General features: G+C 42.9%; 1 protein-coding gene across 1 annotated transcript in view; it reads right to left on the bottom strand.

Annotated features, from left to right (window-relative positions):
- Nucleotides 1–20957, bottom strand: part of SLC9A9 (solute carrier family 9 member A9) — a 491595-nt gene that overhangs the window by 373443 nt on the left and 97195 nt on the right. Inside the window, exon 5 of the mRNA XM_019503549.1 lies at nt 15861–15976. Coding sequence (XP_019359094.1) covers nt 15861–15976 — 116 coding nt within the window. The remainder of the gene's footprint in view (nt 1–15860; nt 15977–20957) is intronic.

Raw genomic sequence — 20957 nt, 5'->3', positions numbered from 1 at the left:
AACAGAATGGTGCTGTTTTGTACAGCCCTAGTATGATATTGTACATAACTAAGGTGTCTCAAAGTGAGATGCAGTGAGTTAGGTACCAATAGTACAATGCCTAATATACTAAACAAAAATAAACTTGCATCCAAGGAATCACACTCTCAGGACTGAAATTTTGCTCTCAGATTTTAATAGAGGTATGCAAGGAGGGATAGCTGAGAGAGAATTAGAGAACAGCAAACACATCCATTTCTGATGAAGTAGAAAACTTTTCTGTAAGTGCAGTCCACATATCAGTCAATGGTCTTGACTCAGAAAAGGGTTGCTAATTTTCATGAAAAAATGCAGTGATAAGAAACCTAAGCAGATAAAGTATCTCAGAATTTTCAGTATCTGGATTTTATGGCCTGAGGTGACATCTGTTAGCAGATGCTGAATTTAGCGTGATCTTCATCCTACACAAGTCAGCACAGGCATCCATGAAGTAGGTTTGGAAATGTTATCTTCTAACGTGTGGTAGGGGCTTGGCTTGCTATTACACTGTGTAAAATATGTATTACCAAAATACCAAGAAAATTCAATAACATTTATACTAACTGTATCCAATAATTTCCATTGTTGCTGTTGCTGAATGGCACCAGGAGAGCCAGAAAATAAATGAGATCAGTATAAGTAATTTATCACATGAGTATACGATCAAAATAAACTATTTCTAAAAATGATATAATCATATAGGAAATTATGATAAAAGGGACTGCCCATTGTCTCTTATTAATCTTCTGATTATAGCAATGTTGATCATCTGTCCTATCCAATAGGCCTGCCTTCTAATAGGAGGTTCACATTGGAAAAAAATAAGATGAGACACATCCCAGTCAAGTCATCCATGCCAAAAAGCTCTCTCTAAAATCAGTTCCAGTTTTAATTATAGATTCCTGGCCCAGCTAATAAGTCCGCCTACTCATGGCTCAGTGATGAAACAGGAGAACATGTCAATAAAATATTTTAATTAAAAACTTTTCAGGTTTCTTTTCACCTAAGGTTTATAAAATATATTACCTGTTGTTTTTTATGAATTAGACTTTTAAAATACACAATGTTATACTTTTATTAGGAACAGGAATTGCTCCTGCTGCTCTAGTTAATATCTATTTTTATCAATAAAAATAGCACTGCAACTCACATCTTCTGTGCAGCTGTAACCATAGTAACTCCAAATAGAAAAGGGCCCTGCGATTATCAATATGACCAAAAGTAAGGGAGTTCATGTAGCTCTGAAACAGCTATGCTTCAGCAAACCTTTGTGGAAGTAAATGTGCTTCCCATGCTTTAAATGTCAAAAAAATGTGCTATAGCTAGGTAAAATGTCTTTGGATTGGAAGGTCATTACACAACAATGCATTAATAACAGAATTCAAGAAAAAACCCTGAAGCTGCACTTTCCGCCTATTCTTTATTGTACTGTGGCTAAGGCAAAGGTCAAATCATTTTGTCCATATGCCAGGGTTTTTTGTCATTCATATTATCCAGTTACAACTCTATTAAAACATTGGACTGCTATGGGTAATTTTTCTTGCTGGTATAAAACTACAGTACAATAAACTGGTTTTTTAAGCCAATGGAAATTAAACTTATAGAAGTAAGGGACTAATTTGGGATTCATATTTTTGCTGTAATATTGATCTACATTATAACTGAAATGTCATTAAGAATGAACCAGTCAGTTCTTATTCAATAATGTAACTGAAACTAAAATAGACTCAGGGTTTGTGAAACTTATTTTTACAGCAAACCTTTTTATTTCATGGCATTGCTTAAGACTAGAAGCAGAAGTGAAGAAATAACAAGAGCAAACTGCTGTATTTTCATTTGTAGCCAAAGTTCACTAGAAAGAAAGATAACACTTCCAGAAATAGCATAAGGGTTTCAAGATTTCTGGTCTTGTTCTGAACAAAGAAGGGGGAGATCAGTTTCAATTAACCAAAATTACCTGATATGAACAGATTTATGATCTTTTGAGATTATTCTATCACATAAACTACTCTGCTATAACTTGTACCACAACCAAGGAAGGTTTTGTGCACAAGAAGAATTTTCTTTTCAGAATCCAATAAAGTGCTTAAGCTCTTTTTTATTGCACAAAGCTCAGCTGTTTTATTTGATAAAAATTAAGGATGATCATTTGGCCAAAACAAAAAATATTTTAAGTTAGTTCAACATGGCAATTCTTTCTGTTTTCACATTTACCAACCCCCATGCCTTCTTCATGATTCAATTTATCCCTAATATAAGGGCTACTTTAGAGCAAGAATTAGATCCTTGCCTCACTCCAGAAGGATGTCCCTCTTTATTGGGATGAATTGGAAAACAGCCAAATCATCCAGCTACCAATGGACGAAAAAAATGAACATTCATTCTATGAAGTGGGTCTTCTCTAAAAGGGTATAATTACTATTAAAGGAGATAAGGTTTGCTGATGGGCTGTACGAAATGGAATAAAACAAAAGTGATCGATCTGACACTGATACATTTTTTTTATAAATGTCAGATAATCAGATGTGTTGGATATTTACCTTTACACAATCTTCTACTTCACCATTATAACAGTGAGGTGAAGCAGCCCTAGCCAGCTATTCTTTACTAAAAATAAATTCTCTAAGCCTATGATATTATTAAAAAATGCAGTGGTGCTTAAATCATATGGGACAACTGTATTTGGTTTCTTCACCTAAAACAGATGAATGTTCTTAAAATGACATAACAGAATCAGTTCTTTCCAGGTGTGTCCCCATACAGAATTTGGGCCAGATTTACACTGTATCTAATTCCATTGTACTCAACTGTTTCTGGGAAATGATCATAGAGTAGAGGGATCTCACACATTAGCTTTGGGTGAGTTTGTCTTTTTCTAGTGACTGATCAAGAAATGTGTGAATATAATCTTGTCCTTGTTGAGCTGTAGTGTCTCAGGATTTTAAATGCAGAAGTACTATATTCAGTCTTTACAAACAACCCATCCTGAGCCATCATTACACATGCTGGCCTGTATAGAGACTAGATTTACTTTGGACCTATAATGAATGGCCCCTACCTTACGATTACTTGAGAGGGGGTAGGTAATGGGTCAAGATCCTAAAAGGACAGGAATTTTTAAATGATAAAAACAGGTAAGCTTTCCAAAAAATGTATTCAGAGCATTCATTCAGTTTTCAAGCAGCTCAGCCAGGGAGTTCCTACATACCCTTAATCCTGAAATCAGATGTATAAGGCCATTGGCAGAGTCGGATCAGAAGATCTAGGCTTGAATATTAACTAATCTGAAAATGGTGTAGAGTAATTTCTTCAGAAAAAAATGTTAGCAGTTACCCAGATGGCTTTATATACTGAACTACAAAATCATAATTTTGAAATTCTTGTTCAAAGGACTGTTTATAAGAACACGAGTCCCAAAAATGAAAAGGAAGTCCCCGTTTTACTTCTATTCAGACACATAATAAAGTACCTGGTGCCAACTCTCTGAAGAGAAAGAAGAAATAAAAGAAAACTTAAAAAATTAACAAAAGTAACACTGATGATAGTGCAGACTTAGCCAGGAAAAGCAGGCCAAAAAGAATTACATTGCTCTTGTTAACACTTAAGCATTACTGAAGTATAATTATCTTATCAAGATAGCCACAAAACTTGAAACACTTAAAGCTGCATCTGTAACAACACTAATTATCCAGTTGATCACAAGAGTTCTCAGTTGATTGATTTTGTTCCTCTGTAATGAGAACAGATGATATCTCCAATTACATTTGATTTGCTTTACTTTTGATAAATGATTCTAATTGATCAAAATCATAAAAAGTATGCGCCTCACTTTGATAATTTAAACTATATTTGTGTAAGCAAAGAAAGGAGATATGTGTATTGCTCTAAGATCTAGAGCTTCTAAAATAAAATACAAATAAAATAAAATAAAAATTATACAACAGCTTCCTGTAACACAACCTTTTTTTCCTCTTGAAATTTGCAAAGAATTATTAGAAGATGGCTCCTGGAGAAGGAAAGATTCACTGCTGATTGAAAAAAAAATGTGTTTACTAAAAAAGGTTTTACTGAGGAGAAAAAGTAGATTTCCCAGGCATTCCTAAACTACTGTTGTCATTGTAAATATAAACTGAAGGGAAATTAAGAAATATTTGAAGAGATGAAGAATCTTGTAGGGTTTTACTTTAAGGAATTCTTGGTATTTTAGGTCTTCCTTCTTAGCTGAAGAATTGTTTTAATAGATGTTCACTGCACAACTTCCAGCTGCATTCCCTGAGTTCTCATTTATTCTCATAACACCTGTCCCTGAATAAGGCACGAACCTTGGTTTGAGAAGGCAGAATGAAGGAGACAAAGAGAAAAAAAGATTTTTTTCCAGAGTCTTACCTGCTTCAGCACAGACTCATTCAGAGCTGAATGTGCCATGGCATGGAGGCAGCTAGGGTCCTTTCAATAGCCTTACTTCCTCTCCCCTTGCTGCTCAGCCAAATGTTACTGCCAATTCAGCACTGGCTGTGAGAGGGTTAAATCTGTAGCTGTTGGTCATAGGGCAGGGGAAAGAGTAACTTCATGAGGCAGAGTATTACAAACTAGTCAGAGGGGACCAGCAGGCATTGGGGGAGTCCCTGTTCCCCCCAGCGCTACCAGGAGTGACAAAAAATAACGGTCACAAGCTGGCAGAGGGTAGATTTAGGCAAGATATCAGGAGGCGCTACTTCACGGTCAGGGCAGCTAGGATCTGGAACCAACTTCCAAGAGAAGTGGTGCTCCTACCCTGGGGGTCTTCCAAAGGAGGCTGGATGAACACCTTGCCAGGGTCGTTTGACCCCAGTACTCTTTCCTGCCATGGCAGGGGGTCGGACTCGATGATCTGCTCAGGTCCCTTCCGACCCTAGAAACTAACTAACCAACCTGTGTGAACTAGTGTCAAGCATAACTTTCTTCCCCCCACTGCCATTCTGGCACAGAAATTAGTTCCCTTGCTTAAGACCCTCACCCCAATTTTGTATGGCTTATGTAGCAGCATTAAAAATGGACCCCCCTGAAGGAATAGAAAGGGCTGCCCTGCAGAGGCACAGAGTGTGAAGACACAGAGTTTGTGCCAATACAGACACTGTTTGCCCAGAGGGTGTGTGAAGCTGCTTTGGAGGTAGCCCTCTGGAAGTGGGAAGGGTGATATAACCCCAGCAGGGTTTGCATGAGAGATGTTAGCAAAAGCTAAAAAGGGTGCTGGCCTGGGACTGGCTGAGAGGCTTGGTTAAAAGAGGGGAGCAGTTCTCCTGAGAGGAGAACAGAGGAGAGAGAGGGTGGGGGAGAGAGAGGCTGGAGACCAGGGAACGGATCTCCCCAGGCCGGTCCCTCTGAGAGCCCCTGGAAGAGCCCTGCAGAAGTAGCAGGGAGAGGCCCAGGGAAGAGTGCTACAGGGTGTCCCTTCTCCCTCCCCTTTGTGAGGAGACTCCAAGCCTGGGAAGACCCTTCTGCAAGCCTCTGTGTGGCTGGGTGAGCACAGCAGGGGAGGAGGTCGCAGGACCAGGGGAGAGGCTGGAGACTGCCTTGGTTTTTTCCCTGTGAGTGAGACAGCACTGGGGAGGGGCTGCATTTCTTGGGTGCTGTGTAGCTGTGCTGGACAGGGGAAACCGTTACAACCTGCAGCCCTGACACTGCTCTCTGCTGAGCCAGGGCCAGGGTCTGGGCAGGAATAAGCTTTCTTGCAGGGACTGTAGGGGGGCAGTCAGGGCCTGCTGCACGGAGACCCCTGGAGCTCATGTGAGGGATGTCAGCACCAGGGACCGCCCACAGATCCTGTGCAGGGGCACAGACAATCCTACTCATGAGACACCCAGCCAGGGGCATTGCACACAGGGTCCTCAGTACACACTGTACGTGTTATAGCCTGTGTAAATAAGTTCTTGATGTTTTATTAGTTGGAGTATCAATGTATTTATGTATTGGTTCCTTATTTATCATAGGTAATTTTCATACCTTCCCCTAGTGTAAAGTGTAGCCAAGAAGCATTAACCCTTAAGCCACCATCACCAGGTCATGCAGTGTAACATTTGTTCTATTGCATTTGTTATATGTTACCTAGTAAATAATGAAATCCTGTAAATAGTTTTATAATGGTCTGCAAGGTTGTTTGATTGTAAGGGGAGGCTCTCCACTTGGGGACCCTGCAGCAGCTACCCAGGGCGCTGGGGAGGGGCCCACTAGCTACCTGGTATCTTAGGATCCCACTAGTCAGGTGAGGGTGCAGGTAGTGTCGCGCCCAGGGTCATGCTTATTTTGGGGAGAAAAGCTACATTTTCTAATCCATTGATCCCTCTCCCAAATATGTCCCAACATGAATGCAGTTGTTGCTTTAGCATAAAGGCAGGTCCATGTGTCCACATGCAGGTACCTAACCCCCTGAAGAACTTTTTCTATTTTTGCAAAAAACAAGTTTTTGATTGCTACACCACTTTCTTCTCATTTCCTAGCCAACTTACAAACCTCTTCGTTACACATCTGTGTTTACCTTCCTGGAAGCTAAATTTCTCTTATTTATGTTACAAATAAGTAGCTCCTATGAAGCTGCTTCCATCATGCCAACAGAGAAGTCTTTAACACCTTCTTAAACTTAGTCTCTTTTCACAAGTGAAGTTACACTGTTACAAAAAACATTTGTAGTCCCATGTACTACAAAATGAAATGAAAAAATCTTATAAAAGAAATCTTTGCTCAAGTACTATGAAGATCCCACTAGTTACCATAAGTTATATCACCACTGACTTCTATATCACCACTCTATAACACTGGATACTGTTTTAACATTTGAACGGAGGTATAAGAGCCTAATAAGTATAAGTATATATCTGTATATAGTTTTAAATGGCCTTCACTCACTAACATATCTTATAACATAAGGAAATGTTCACTAGGCATGCCATATGTAAAACTATTGCTTTATTGTTATATATTAAAGCAATTAACCATTAAAATTAAATTTATCTTTTGATGAGGGACTGAAATGTATTGATAGGACTAGAGAAGCTAACTAATGCTGCTTAAAATGTTGAAACAATAGGAGGAGAAAGAAAGATTGAATTTTGAAAGAATTATTGGAGTGTTCAGACACTTCAATGTAAATAGGAGTGAAATTATATGCTATATGCTGCATCAGCTGTTGGGTGCTTCCTCCATTAAAACTGACTTTCAGAGATGCAGGGATAACTGATGAAGACTGATATAAATCTCTGAGAGTTACATTCCCTGCCATTTTCTGTTTCTCCCAGGAAAGGGAACAAAGCTGCTTTTTTGGTTTTTGCATTGTTTCAAGCAGGAAAACGGTGGCCTTGGGCCAGCTCCAAAAAGAGAACATAGAGCATCTACAGATTAGGCCACAAGACTTAATTTTCAGGCTCCTCCTCCTCATCATAGAATCTGAACTTTAGTCCCATACAGTGGATGGGGAGAGTTAAACACCTCAGAAGCCAAATAAAATGCATCCTGATCTAGTTAATAGGAAACACTGAGCATAGGCATCTCCAGGACTTGGTGCTTGAGGCCCCTCTCTCCACTCAAGATTCAGAGCCTGGAATCATCTCTCAAGTATAACCATCCACAGCTTTTCTTTGAAATAACAGAGGAGGACTATTTTCTTTCAAAATGGACTATGAAAGGGAGATAATGTCCAGTTTTTATAAACAGCAGAGTGGTTAGAACACTTGCCCAGAAAGTAGGAGATAGGAGTTATAGGCCTCACTCAGCCTGGATAGCTTCAGTGCCAGGCCTTTCTCCTCCTGGGAATATGCTTTAAGCACATAGTGATAATTCTGACTGGTATGAGAACCCTCTCCATCACCCTTGTACTACTGTGTTGAAATACATGCAAGAATCATAGGATCAGGAAGAGAGTAGAAAGAGTGTGAGGGTGAGACGACACATTACAAATAGATCATGTTAAGAGTACATAAAATTGGAATGATCACACATTAAGGTTTATCAACAAGTGCCAAGTGCCCTCTAGGCATCTTAAAGTTACATCACTTCAAGCGAGATTTATCTCAGAGCTGTGTTACCTAGTTTGAACTAAGTTAATTTCTGGTGTCTACCTGAAATAAAATCACCAATTTGTAGAATGGGCTGAGTGGCGAGGAAAGAAAAGGGGTGAAGGGGGGCAGAAAAGCCAAGGGGAAGGGATGAGAAGGGGCAGTATTGGAGGGGGAAGAAGGAGAAGGTCAGAGCTTGCGGGGGGGATTGGATGGATGGGGAGCTGCCAGGCTGTTGCCCCCCCAAATTGCCCCTCACCTGGAAATCACCCCCGCCACCCCCATATCACTCTCCTGCAACCCCAATTGCCCCCTCTGGTCCCATCAGCACTTCCACCCCTGGATCACTGCCCTGCCCCCATGATCAGCCCAAGAGCAACAGAGATGCTGGCAGGGGAGGGGAAGGGATTTTCCTTCCCTGCCCGCTCCTTGGATCCCTGCAGCCCACACTGACCCTGTATTGCCAGATCCAGCCTACATTGAGCTGAAGGAGGAGCAGATGGGAGGGGGTTTGAGGGGGCAAGAAACTGACAGGTAGCTGTGGCACATGGTGGGGGTTGGACTCAGGCACATGGGGGCAGTGGGGGCTATAGGGAGCCTGGGAGCAGGCAGGCAGGGGAATACCACCCCCCAGCTGCTGCTGCTGCTCTTGGGTGGAGAGGTCAATTGGGGGCCAGAGGGGGTGAGTCAAGTGGCAGAAGGGGGGTCCTCCTCCCTTTCTCCCTAGCCTATATTGTGCCTAGAGAGCTGGTGAGCAGGGCAGGCATGGAGCAGCCTTGCAGCCCCTAGCTACCCCTGCTGCTCACCAGCCCTGTAGCAGCAGATTTGTGCAGTACACATTAGAGAGGGTTGTAACCCTGAATGTGTGCTGATCACTAGCACTTGTTAATCTTAACAGAGACTAAAATTGCTTAGAATTAGCATCTGCTTACTCAAACGTGTAATCTCACCTGACACTAAAGCCTACCAGTTGAGCATTTCCCCTAGCTGAGGGGTCTTGGGGTCTGGTCCCTGGTGCCAGCACTATTTGTTATTTTATCCAATTATTTTTTTAAAAGTAAAATGCATAAACAATTCAGGGAGAATGGTTCAGAACCTAGGACTCTCCTCTCCCACCTGAGTGCTCTGTCAGTCCAGCCAGAGGTGTATTCTCTTTATACTTTCCTATTACAGTACATGGTTATTGGCTTAAACCAAGAGCATCACACTCACCCGCCCTCGTGGGCTGATTCCAGATGTAATGGCAACAGTGGGATAACTGGTGGCAATATGACAGGGCTAAATGTAGTTGTCATTCACCCCCTACTGCTGACAGGTATCTCCAACTTATTTCCATACTGGCAAATTCAGGGACAGCCTCCTGCCCCTTAATTTCTAGCCACTTTGGGACTTGTGTAGACCAGACAACAGCTTTGTGGAACGGATCTGGCCTGCAGTTAGACACCCCTGGTTTAGCCAGCTTGTTAACTGGTGCAACTTGGAGGGGAGAAAACAAGTTGATTGTGAAAGTACTGATTTTGGAAGCCATGAGCAACCTTTAGTTTCACAAACGTTTTGTTTATCTCTCTTTTTAAAAACCTCTTTGTTTTTTCCCTTTCCATAGGAAGGTTCTGATCATGTGTTCAATCCTATAAATCTTCCTAAATGTTTTAAAAAGTGACAGTACATGAGCTGTTTGGACTCAGCCCCAGAACAAGAGGTTGCTCCAGTTCATCAAGTAGCTTTTTAGTGATTAGTTTAGTGACCAGAAACTGTCTCTTGCCATGTTTTGTGAGCCTCCATTTGGTAAGAATTTGAGGTTCCATTTAAAGAGCAGGACATATCTGAGAGAAAACCTGGGAGAACAATATCAATTTATTTTATTGCCTATGAATTGTAGAGATTCTTTAATAAGTCTCACAAAGAAGCTGTAAACTTCCCTGGGTTGGTAACACTAAAAGAACATCACCTGCATCATAAAATGCTGTATGTTCTACTTCCCTTGTAACAAATCAACTGGTTGGGTCTGCAAAGGTATCCAAGGAAAGAACAATAAAGGTCATACTGGGCAGTATTGCCTACTTGTCCTTCCAAGGTTGAAGGAGCAAGGCATTATTTGATTATACAAGACCAATGCAGTTGTCTTATTCACTAAATTATTTTAAATGTTTTTCCTGTCTGTCCATTTCTTGCACTCCTTAAATGCCTTGTTTTATTCTGTTCTTTTGACAAGCTGGGCCTCTTGCAAATATAGAAATGTAACTTTTTTTATAAAGACACTAGAGCTTTGTCACTATTACAAAGTACAAATCTCCAAACAAATAATACAAAATTAATATTTTAGGTTGTGAGTTTATCTTTTTTTATTTGTAAATTGTCATAGGCAGTCTGTGATTTTCTTATATGTAGACTTTGTTCAGAATTATTAACTGAATAAGTCCTTGGAGCAGTTCTTTGTCTGTCAGATGTTAGCAGTTTATTGTTCATAGCAGTTTAAAGTATGACCTTGTGAGTATGTCTACACATTTATTAATGTGCCGTAGTTACTGTGCATTAAGTTTAGTACTTGGATAGCCAAGTACTAAATCAAGGCACAGTAACTGGTATTACTGCACAGTAGCACTGGCACATGGGTTTTTACAGACACTAACTGTGCAGCAGCCTAATACTACTGCGCATTAGCATCCTGGCATGAGTTTTGCCCGGTATGCTATTGCGCAGTGTTATTAGGCTACTGTGTAGTTAGCATCTCGTATAGATGCACCTTCTGTATATCAGGGTTCCTTAATTTCCTTCCAGTTTTCTCTGTCTTGATCCCCAATAGTTTGTATTCAGATGAGATACAACCTCTAGAAAGACAAGAAATCATGATTTGATCTACCATTTCCCTCTGTAGTTTCTTTTAGTGGTTAATTATCCTTACTTAAGAACGTACAGGCAACATTCCTGGGGGATATGTTCCCGTGATCCCCGTGAATGGTGAAATCTGTGAATTCCAGCAGCTGGGGGGGGCGAGGGGGGGCACAACATGGCTCTGGTGGCGATGGCAGGAGCACGGCAGCGACAGCGGGAGTGCAGCAGCAATGGTGGGAGCCCAGCAGCAATGGTGGGAGCCTGGCGGCAGCAAGCACAGAGCTCCCAAGGAGCTCTGATAAGTGTTTAAAGTATATTTAAAATGCAGGTTCAGTATCTGTGAATATTTGAAACTGCGAATGCTGAACCCAGGAATACCGAGGGTTTTCTGTATGTCATTTCTACTAGCTTTCAGCTGTTGCTTCCTGTTTCATTTTTTTACCACTAAATTAAAGATCACTTCAGAATCAGGTATTTTTTCTTATGAAGACCAAAGTCTTCCCAAACCTAGGTAGACTAGGTTTTGGACTAGTGTGGTCAAAGCTTGCTAGCTTCTGTAGCCAGCAGTACACAAGGAAGGTAGTTTTATGCCTGCCCAGCTTTGACTCCTCAGCCTGAATGGTCAAGTTCCATTTACAACTAAGTTGACTGGGAATGGCCACTGGTCTGCAGCAAGGCTCAAACTTACATCTAGAACTGTAGAGAGATGCTTAAGATCATTGTGCTGCCACATCTCTCCTCCCTATGATGATGCATATACACCATAATCAATACAATGCTTATACAATATAATGGCAGGCTCCTTGCATGGTGCAGCCTGGGGCACTGAGCACAGTCTGAGCCTGGTTCCACAATAGTGGCACGCAGCTCACATGGCTGCTATAAGGATTAGGTTGGAGTTGTGCCTTAAGCTAGAATGGGGATGGAGCCTGCCAGTGTGGAGCAAAGCCTGGTGGGGAAGGGGAAGAGCAGAGGCTTTTGGTGGACAGTCAGGGATCAGCGATGGCACAAGCCGGGGGCAAGCTGCTTGACCTCTCCATACCACTTGCCCCCCTCCCCCCCTCTCTCCTGCAGTGTTGGGAAAGATGAATTAAAGACCCCCCAAACAACAGTTAGAAAATGTATACATTTGTTGTAATTTTCCATGTATAGAATCTAATTACTGGGGGGTCACGTTAAATTCAGATTCATCTTAGATTCAAGTTCTTACAGTAAAACAGATTGAGCTTCTCAAAGTGTCTCATTGTAAATCACCTTCAGCCTCTGAATCATGTATGTCTGTTTTCTGTACTCATGTCAAAACTGTCAATGAGAGGTGATGATTTTTTTGACATTTTTTATTAGATGAACTAAATAGTTGGGAGTGCTGTTGGACATCAGCTTTTGGGTATCAAGTAGCCTTCTTCAGGTTTGAAAAGAAGCAGGCACAGAGTGAACTAAATATTAGAGAAAAGACTTGAAATTCAAAGCAGGCTGTGAGGTAGGAGTGAAATGATGTTAACAGGACCCATTATAAGGCTAAAGAAGTTCAGCAGAATAGGCAATTTAGTTAGTGGAGGAGTGAGACCATACAACAGCGGTGGGCAATTATTTCGGCTGGAGGGCCTCTTAATGAGTTTTTTGGTGAGCTGTTGAGGGCCACAAGGGTAGCCCCACCCTCTGACAGGAGTCACACCCCTGGTTGCCATCTTAGGACTGGAAATCCTATCCCTAACCTCTGACCTTTGCCAATGAAAGTCCCTCACCTTGCCCATGGAAGAACACCTTTTGGGATAGGGGTGGGAGGAGGGTTTGCCAATTTGGAACGGGAAAAAAGCCAAACCATATACTCAAAATCAAACATCTACTATAACCTATTTTAATTTTATTTCCAAATATATTTTCATCCTGATTTATGTGCATTTGTTTAGTATATTGAGGTAATTGCATAACAGCTCAAAATAAAGTCGTACTCTTGTATACTGTGTGTGGGGGGTGCGGGGGGGTGGTTTTGTGTGTGTGTGTGTATGTGTGGCTGTGTGTGTGGGGTTTGTAGAGGGTGTGGGTGTATGTGTGGGGTGTGTGTATGGGTGGATGTGGGTGTGTGGGGGGTTGGTGGGGGTGTGGCTGTGTGTGTGGGGGAATATGTGTAGGATGTGGAGGGGTTGTGTGTGATGGAGGGTATGGGTGTGTATGGGGGTTTGTGGGGGGTGTGGGTGTATGTGTAGGGTATGTGTTTGGGGATGTCTGGGGGATGGTGTGAGTGGGTGTGTGTGGGTGAGTGCGGGGCGTGTGGGGGGACTTGTGGGGTTTGTTGGAGGGTGTGGGTATGTGTGGGGGCAGGGTGTGGGAGGAGAATACAGTTGTGTGTAGGAGGTGGGGGAGATGCCCAAGGCCATCAAGTCAAAACATAGGCAGATCCCTGGATGCATAAACTTAGGCTTCTGCACATATATCCTAAGTAGAACCTGCTCTTTATTGTAATGCAAATGAAGGGCAGAATGTGGTCTAAACTCTGGTTAAATTGCATTGCTCTATATCAATGACCTGTTGTCATCATTATTTACCAGAACAATAACAAATGTCTTATATCAAATACCATGGGCCAAATTCATCTGCATTTGTGTCTACTTACACTTTGGCAAAATTTGGCCATGCTTCCCTGAAGCAGAAGTACTTAGTTTTCAGTTTTCTTCCTTAAATCTTAGTGGCTAAGGACAGACATGCAAAAAGCCAGAGTCTGAATTGATTCAACCTTTACAGGTTAGTCTAACCTTCCTAGATTGAACCAATTTTCAAGTGAACGGACATTTCCTCTGGACTGAGGAAATGCAGGCACACATCTGCAGCCACTCAGGCCAGGAGCCAGGGGGCACTAGAGTGTGCCCGTGGCTACAGGGAAGCTGTGCGGGCATGGGGGGAGCAGGGGAGGGGCACGCATGGCCAGGCCTGGCAGTAGCCTGGAGTGAACTGGCCAAGGAGCAGATTTAATTCCTTCCTACCTGTCCCACCAGCATGGACCTGAGCTGGAGTCTGCCTGGTGCTCCCCCTCACTGCTGCAGCGGCGGGGACATGGCCAGATGCTGACTGGCTTGGCCTCATGAGGCAGATGGGGTAGGGAGGGGGGTTATTTCTCCTCTGCCCCGGGAGACTGCAGTAGGGTCTGCCTGCTTCGACTGCTGTCGCCACCAATTGCCCCCTGCCTGGGGTGAGTGGCGGAATAAGCCCCTTCCTGTACCCTCCACCAGACACTGTAGGGAGGGAGAATAACCCCTCTCCCTGCCCTCTGGCCTAAGGGGATCTGCTGGCCAGCCCTTGGCTGTGCCTTCATCCTGCTGCTGGAGCAGTGAGGGGGCAGCAACTATGACAGGGGCAGCACCCCCTGTCATGGTGTTCAGGGAGCGGAGCCTCTTCCCAGCAGGGGAACTGTGAGCAGGGATTCAGATCTGTTGCAAACTGCATGGGGTGAGCCCCAACACCAGGGCTCTGAGGATGCCATAGTCTCCCAAGCCCACCACCAGCACCTCTGCTTGCCCTGTAGGGAAGTCTGCAGGGAAGGTGGTTATTCCCCCCATCTGCCTCCAGGGGACTGCAGAGGGGTCTGCCCACCCCAATCCCCACCACAGCTGCCAATCACTTCCTGTGTGGGGCGAGTGGCCCTTGGCCATGCCCCTACCCTGCCACTACAGCGTCAGTGGGGGAGCAACTGTGATGGGGGCTGCAGCTCTTCTCATGGTGCTCCATAGCGAAAGCTGCTTCCCATCATGGGGCTGCACTGTGGGGTGGTCAGGTCTGTTACAGACTGCACAGGGTGAGTGGCGGTGGCACTGGGGGTTTTTGAGGGGCTATGGTGCCCTCTGAGCCCCAGTGCTTCCTCTTTCCCCACACAGTCCGCAACATCTTTGAACCCCCGCTTATGGCCCCCTGCCAGGAAGAGACTCCACTCCCAAGACACCATTACAGGGGGTGCTGCCCCCATCATAGTTGCTGCCCCCTCACTGCACCAGCAGCAGGGTGAGGGCACAGCCAGGGGCTGGCTGGCAGGGCCCCTTAGGTGAGGGGGCAGGCAAGTAGGTTTTTCCCCCATCCCTCTGGCATCTGGTGGAGGGGGAAGGAGGGGGCTTCCTCCCATGCAGGGAGCAATTGGCAGCAGCAGTTGGGGTGGGCAGACTCCACTGTGGTTCCGAGGGGGTGGAGGGGAGAATAACCCCCCTCCCTACCCCCTCTGCCTCAGGGGGCCATGTTGGCTGGCGTCTGGACATGCCTCCACCCTCATTGCTGCAGCAGCAAGGAGGGAGCACCAGGTGCACCCTGGCTTGGGTTTGTGCTGGTGGTACAGGGAGCAGGGAATTAAACCCCCTCCCTGACCAGTTCATTCCCTGATACTGTCGGGGCCTGGCCACACCCCCACCACTGGAGCAGCTAGTGAAGAAATGCAGGTCTGTGTTGGTGGGACAGGGGAGGGCGGAGGGGAATAAACCTCTTCCCTGCTCTCTTCCAGCGCCAGTGTCTGGCCAGGCCCCTGCCCCTGCCTGTCCCTCCTCTGGCTGGGGAGCACAGGGGTGGGTCAGCCCTCCTCCACTGGAGCAGAGAGCTCATCCCAGCCCAACCCAGAGAGCATGCCAGGATGCTGATGGACTCTGGTTTAATTTAAACCAGGAAGGACGACACTGGTAGACATTCTTAAGAGTTTTTTGAATGTCAGCTTCTTTTCACTTCTTCCAGCACCTTCTTTTTCTAAGTTTGTGAACTAAATTAGCACAGTTAAACCAGTTACTAAAACAAATAACAGAAGGATCTTTGCAGACAGCAAAAATGTCTTTCTGACTTAACATGTATGGTTACCCAAACATCAGATATTTAACAGCTATCGGAGTGAAAACAGGAAGAGCAGAGGCTGTGAGAATCTTTATGGCAAGTGCAAACATTACATTCTTGTCTTTACCTGACAGTCTTGTGGTCAAAAGATGAAAACAAAAAATATCATTTGTTTTACACAGTTACCTGGATCTGTAGCAGACATCAATGAGCCAAAAAACAAACAGTCTGTGAAGTGAAAGTCTCCTCCTTTTAACTGGCCAATGTGTATCATGGCCTTCACAAAGCCATACATTATCAACCTGTCAGAGAAAAGACAGACAGATATTTAAACAGAGTATATCACTCCTACTCTCTTCATTTCACAACATTCAGTGGTTTCTCATTTGAACTACTAGGTTGTCTCCAACTTCTTTTAAATGCACATATTGTACAAGTACTGAACACAAATTGCCACTGTCATGTAAATCTACTTCTGTTTCAGCTGTTCAAATATTGTATTGAAATATTCTTGATGTTTGAAGAGTGAAGACTTTTACCGAATATTAGCAATTTATTCACCTGGTAACAGATGACAATACATTTAGCCATTTATTTTACAAAAATAAGATAAAGTTAGTGAAAGAAGAGATTATCAAGACTAATCTGTCAAAAGCTGTAGAGGCATCACACAAGCACAGGTGACAAGAGTGGCTGTGTTGACTTGTTCTTACATTCCAAAATGGATTGTTTTTTCTCAATTTTCATTGAGGGTTTTCCCCGCTTATATATGATCCTGCAAGTACTGGCTGGGTTAAAACTCCAGCAAACACCAGCAGTTTGTTAAAAGTCCAACAAATGGACAGACACTTAGTACCCCAAGTACAGTCAGCCAAGTTATGTTTTAAAATCGTGTGCTATATCCTTGCCAGTTTCGTACAAAGCATTTTGCAAGAGAAATAATGAAATATATAATTTAGCTGTGTTTGAACTAATTCTTAATGAAGCTCACTTAATGATAGGTACTATAGTTAATGACCTTATTTTTCTATGAACTTACAAAGATCTATTACACATACTGAGTTTTTTATACTGCCTTCAGAGATATAGATGACACACAGGGAGGTCTATGACAGCTGTGCTGTATCCAGGTAGAAGTGTTAATATTCTCCTCTTAAAGGAGAAAAGATGTCAAAGAATAATTCAGTTTTGGTTAGTTTCAGTCATAGTGTCCACCATGAACAGCATGTGGCTAACAGCTATATTTTTTGAAGCTCAGCAGGGGACCCAGAACTCAATGGGCAAGACTACAAATTCCAACATTAGTTAAGGCACTTAGCTGAGTTAAGTACCAAATTTTCATTAAATTCCAGCTGAAAGTGGATTTTCTCCTTTTCTTGGTAGCTCTGAAAATTGAGAGCTGAAGTATACCATCTTACCACTTGAGATGTATAAGACTGAGGAACATTGGTGGATCCTCATAGCAACCTTGGACCCTTATAAAGACTTTGGTATCTAGCTCTATCTAGTCAACCTGGCAAATATCGAACCAGCAAGGATTTATAATGTTTGAATTGCATGAGAGGAGATAGCAAAGGCCAGAAAGGCAGTATTTAAACAATACTGATAATGCTAAATTTAGCTAAAGAGTTTGCAAATAATTTACACTTATTTCTTTAAAATCCTTAATTGTGCTGTGCTGGTACCTTCAGCTATTAAGTACAAGCAAATCAGTACCATGAGGGATATATTTTATAAAAAGTATGAATGACATTGAGGACGAGTCAGTTCAAACCAGTCTTCATTACATTAAGTTATTGAACTATTCATCTGCATGCACATTAAAACCTTCCTTTGGTGGAGTTTTACTGATATGTATGGAGGTACAATAAATACAGCTTAGTATCTAACTTTTTATTAAAAGAAAAACAGGAAACAGTGATCATTTCATCCTTATTTTCTCTTTTGACTTCATGATGTATATTTGTGATCATTAATCACATCATGTAATTTTCTGATGTTATGTGTGTTTTAGGGGACTGTATCCCTGCTTACGGTTTAAAAGTGTCTGTTGCGATATTGGTAAAAGGCTTGATTCTGCTCTTTGAAAGTCCATTAGAGCTTTGTGAGACACTATAGCGTGAAGAGGATCAAGTCCAAACTAAAAATAGTGCTCAGTTATAAGCAGTATATTTTTAATGAAGGTCATATATTAATTAAGGTTATTTCTTAATAGGGTTATCCGTAAAAGTGTAAGATAATATAACTGATGGGTAAAGGCATTTTAAAGAACACTTAAATAAAACTAGTTTCATTCTGATTTCAATTATTGTTTTTTAGCTATCTCAGCATTCAGCTTTCTTGTCATCTGCTTCACCTTGTAAAATGTTAACAAGATAAATAAAAATCCAGAGCACAGTTCTTAGCTGGTATAAATTGTCATGACCCTGGACATTTGATAGATTTCAACTGAAATCAGAAAGGGTTATGACAGTTTACACTAGCTGAAAAATCTGCCTCCAGGAAAATAATTCATACAATTTCAGGACAACAGAGAAAATTGAAAAAAAACAATGTTGTGTGCTTAGCTTCTTTTTATTGTACTGCTCTACTACACAGTAAACTAGACTCTCATCTCTGTTAAGAAAATTTGACCACAGAATACCTTTACTTAAATCTAATACCAATGATGCATAAAAATATTTTTGTCAGATTCTGAACTTGGTGTAAGATTCTGAACTCCCTAGCTGACTGGGGTGCAGTGTGCCTTGAGATGGGGAAACATGCAGCCCTGGACTGGCTGCTCTCTTGGCTCCACATGCTTCAACATGAGGCATGTGGACTCCTTGTCTTGAGGCACACTGCACCCCAGTTAGCCACAGATCCATGGAGCACATACCACTCCCCGGCCGGCTAAGGCACAGGGTGGTCAGTGTTGGAGGTCCACAGCATCCAGAGCCAAGGGAACAGGCAGCCCTGGGCTTCCTGTTCCCTCATCTCTGTGCACTGCATTATCCTAGCACACTGCATTTTAACATGCTTTGCACCACTTTTTTTAAAGAGTTTTTTTGCCCCAGTGTTGCAAATTAGCAGTGCAGGGTACAGTTTAACATGCAACATGTGTGGTTTGTGGCACTACAAACTGAACATGTCTGCACGTCTGGATCTGGCCACAAGGTTCAATAAGGACAAATGTGAAGTCCTTTACTTAGGACGGAACAATCCCATGAATCAGTACAGGCTGAGGACTGACTGGCTAAGCAGCAGCTCTGCAGAAAAGGACCTATGGGTTATAGTAGACAATAAGCTGAATATGAGCCAACAGTGTGCCGGTGTTGGAAAGAAAGTTAATAGCATACAGGACTGCATTAGTAGGTCCACTGCCAGCAGGTCAAGAGAAGTGATTCTTCCCTTCTATTTGCACTGGTGAGGCTATACGTGGAGCATTGTGTTCAGTTTTGAGCCTCCCCCTACAGAAAGGATGCGGACAAATTGGAGAAAGTCCAGTGAAGGGTGACAAAATGGTTAGAGGGCTGAGGCACATGACTTCTGAGGAGAGGCTGAGGGAACCGGGCTTATTTAGTCTGGAAAAGAGAAGACTAAGAGGAGATTTAATAGCAGCCTTCAGCTATCTGAAGAGCGGTTCGAAAGAGGATGGAGCTAGACTGTTCTTAGTGGTGGCAGATGACAGAACAAGGAGCAACGATTTCAGTTTGCAACAAGGGAAGCTCAGGTTAGATATTAGGAAAACCACTCTCACTAGGAGGATAGTAAAGCAATGGAACAAGTTACCCAGAGAGGTTTTAGAAACGCCATCCTTGGATGTTTTTAAGGCCCAGCTAGTCAAAGCTTTGGCTGGGATGATTTAATTAGGAATCATGGGTGTCTGGTGCCTCCTGAGTTGGGGGGGTGGGGCAGGTGCCCCTCCTGACACCAGTCAATGACTGGGGGGGAGGGGGGTCCTGCAGCCGATCTCAGTCACCGTAAAAGCAGCTGGAAGCAGGTAAAAGCGGCCGGAAGCTTTTCCTAGTGGCCCTGCTCCCTGGCCAGCACTTGCAGTGGGGGCTCTGGTGCTCCTGCCTGTCCCCCTGCCCACCGGCTAAACAGGGAGTGTAGCCAGACAGGGGGTGCACCGGTGCTCTCAGGGGTGCATCACCATGCACCCCCTATGTGTTGCCCCTGTTGGAAGTGTTCCTGTTTTGAGCAGGGGGGTTGTACTAAATGACCTCCTGAGGTCCTGTCCACTCCTAATTTTCTATAATTCTATGACACCTATGTACTACAAATAAAAGTTGGATCTGGCTAGATATCCAAGTTTCCAAACACAGTGATACTGGAATACCATGCAGTATTGTACATCAGAAGTGTTATTTAATGGAAATCCAATGAGGAAAGCATACCCCTGAGACAGCTACTCATTAATTCTTGGGAAATGCCTTCACTAAGGTTGCATTGCCATTATAACATGAAATTGAAAAAAAAAGTCTTACTGATTTTTATGGGTGATATCCTGTATATGAAAATGGCAATTCTGGAGGATTCACATCCCCCTGTATTCTAGCAAACCAAATTGCTTTAATTGTCTTCAACAATCCATTTAGTGTATTATGTGTTTGATAAACAGCATTATTAAAATACTGGCTACAAAGCTGTAAATGTAAATAAATCTTGATGGTAGTTATTTTCAGTTTCTTCCAGACTGCCTACATCCCATGAGGCTGTTTTCAGATCAAAGCACAGTCCAAGTGAAAAACAACAGAAGCTGTGTGTTTGTTTGGTAGAAGGAGAGTCCTGTTTCCCCTACCCTTATTTCTGGGTATCAAGTCATCTGCAGTATTAATGTCTGAGGCTACATTTTTAAAAATGAACAACAACGTGGGGACAACAAGGTGGGGACAACCTGTGACTGAAGCTTCCCTAACAATTGAATAAGTATTTATTCTGAAATTACTTTTTAAGCATGTACATTTCTATTTTGTGAGGCATTTGTAGGGTCCCATCATTTCAGTATGTGGGCACTTCAGAATGATTTAATGTTTTCATCCTTGCAACACCCTCCCCTGTCTGTGAAGTAGGGAAGTGTTATTCTGTGCCAGAGAAAGACTTGGATCCAAACCTACAAAAGGACTTAGGTGCCCTAAATCCAGGATTTAAATCCTCCTCAGCACCCCTGTTCAATCACTACATACTTAGTACTACACATTTAGTACCACACACCAGCCACTGTATACTTAAATTTCTACCAGTAAACTTCCCTATATTCTTAAATGGCTTATTTTGATGAGGCCCAGAACCTCAGAATAC

The sequence above is a fragment of the Gavialis gangeticus genome, unplaced genomic scaffold (genome assembly GCF_001723915.1).
Source record: "Gavialis gangeticus isolate Ggan-Ray unplaced genomic scaffold, GavGan_comp1, whole genome shotgun sequence".
Classification (NCBI taxonomy): Eukaryota; Metazoa; Chordata; order Crocodylia; family Gavialidae; genus Gavialis; species Gavialis gangeticus.
This window is presented reverse-complemented; position numbering and strand designations above follow the sequence as displayed.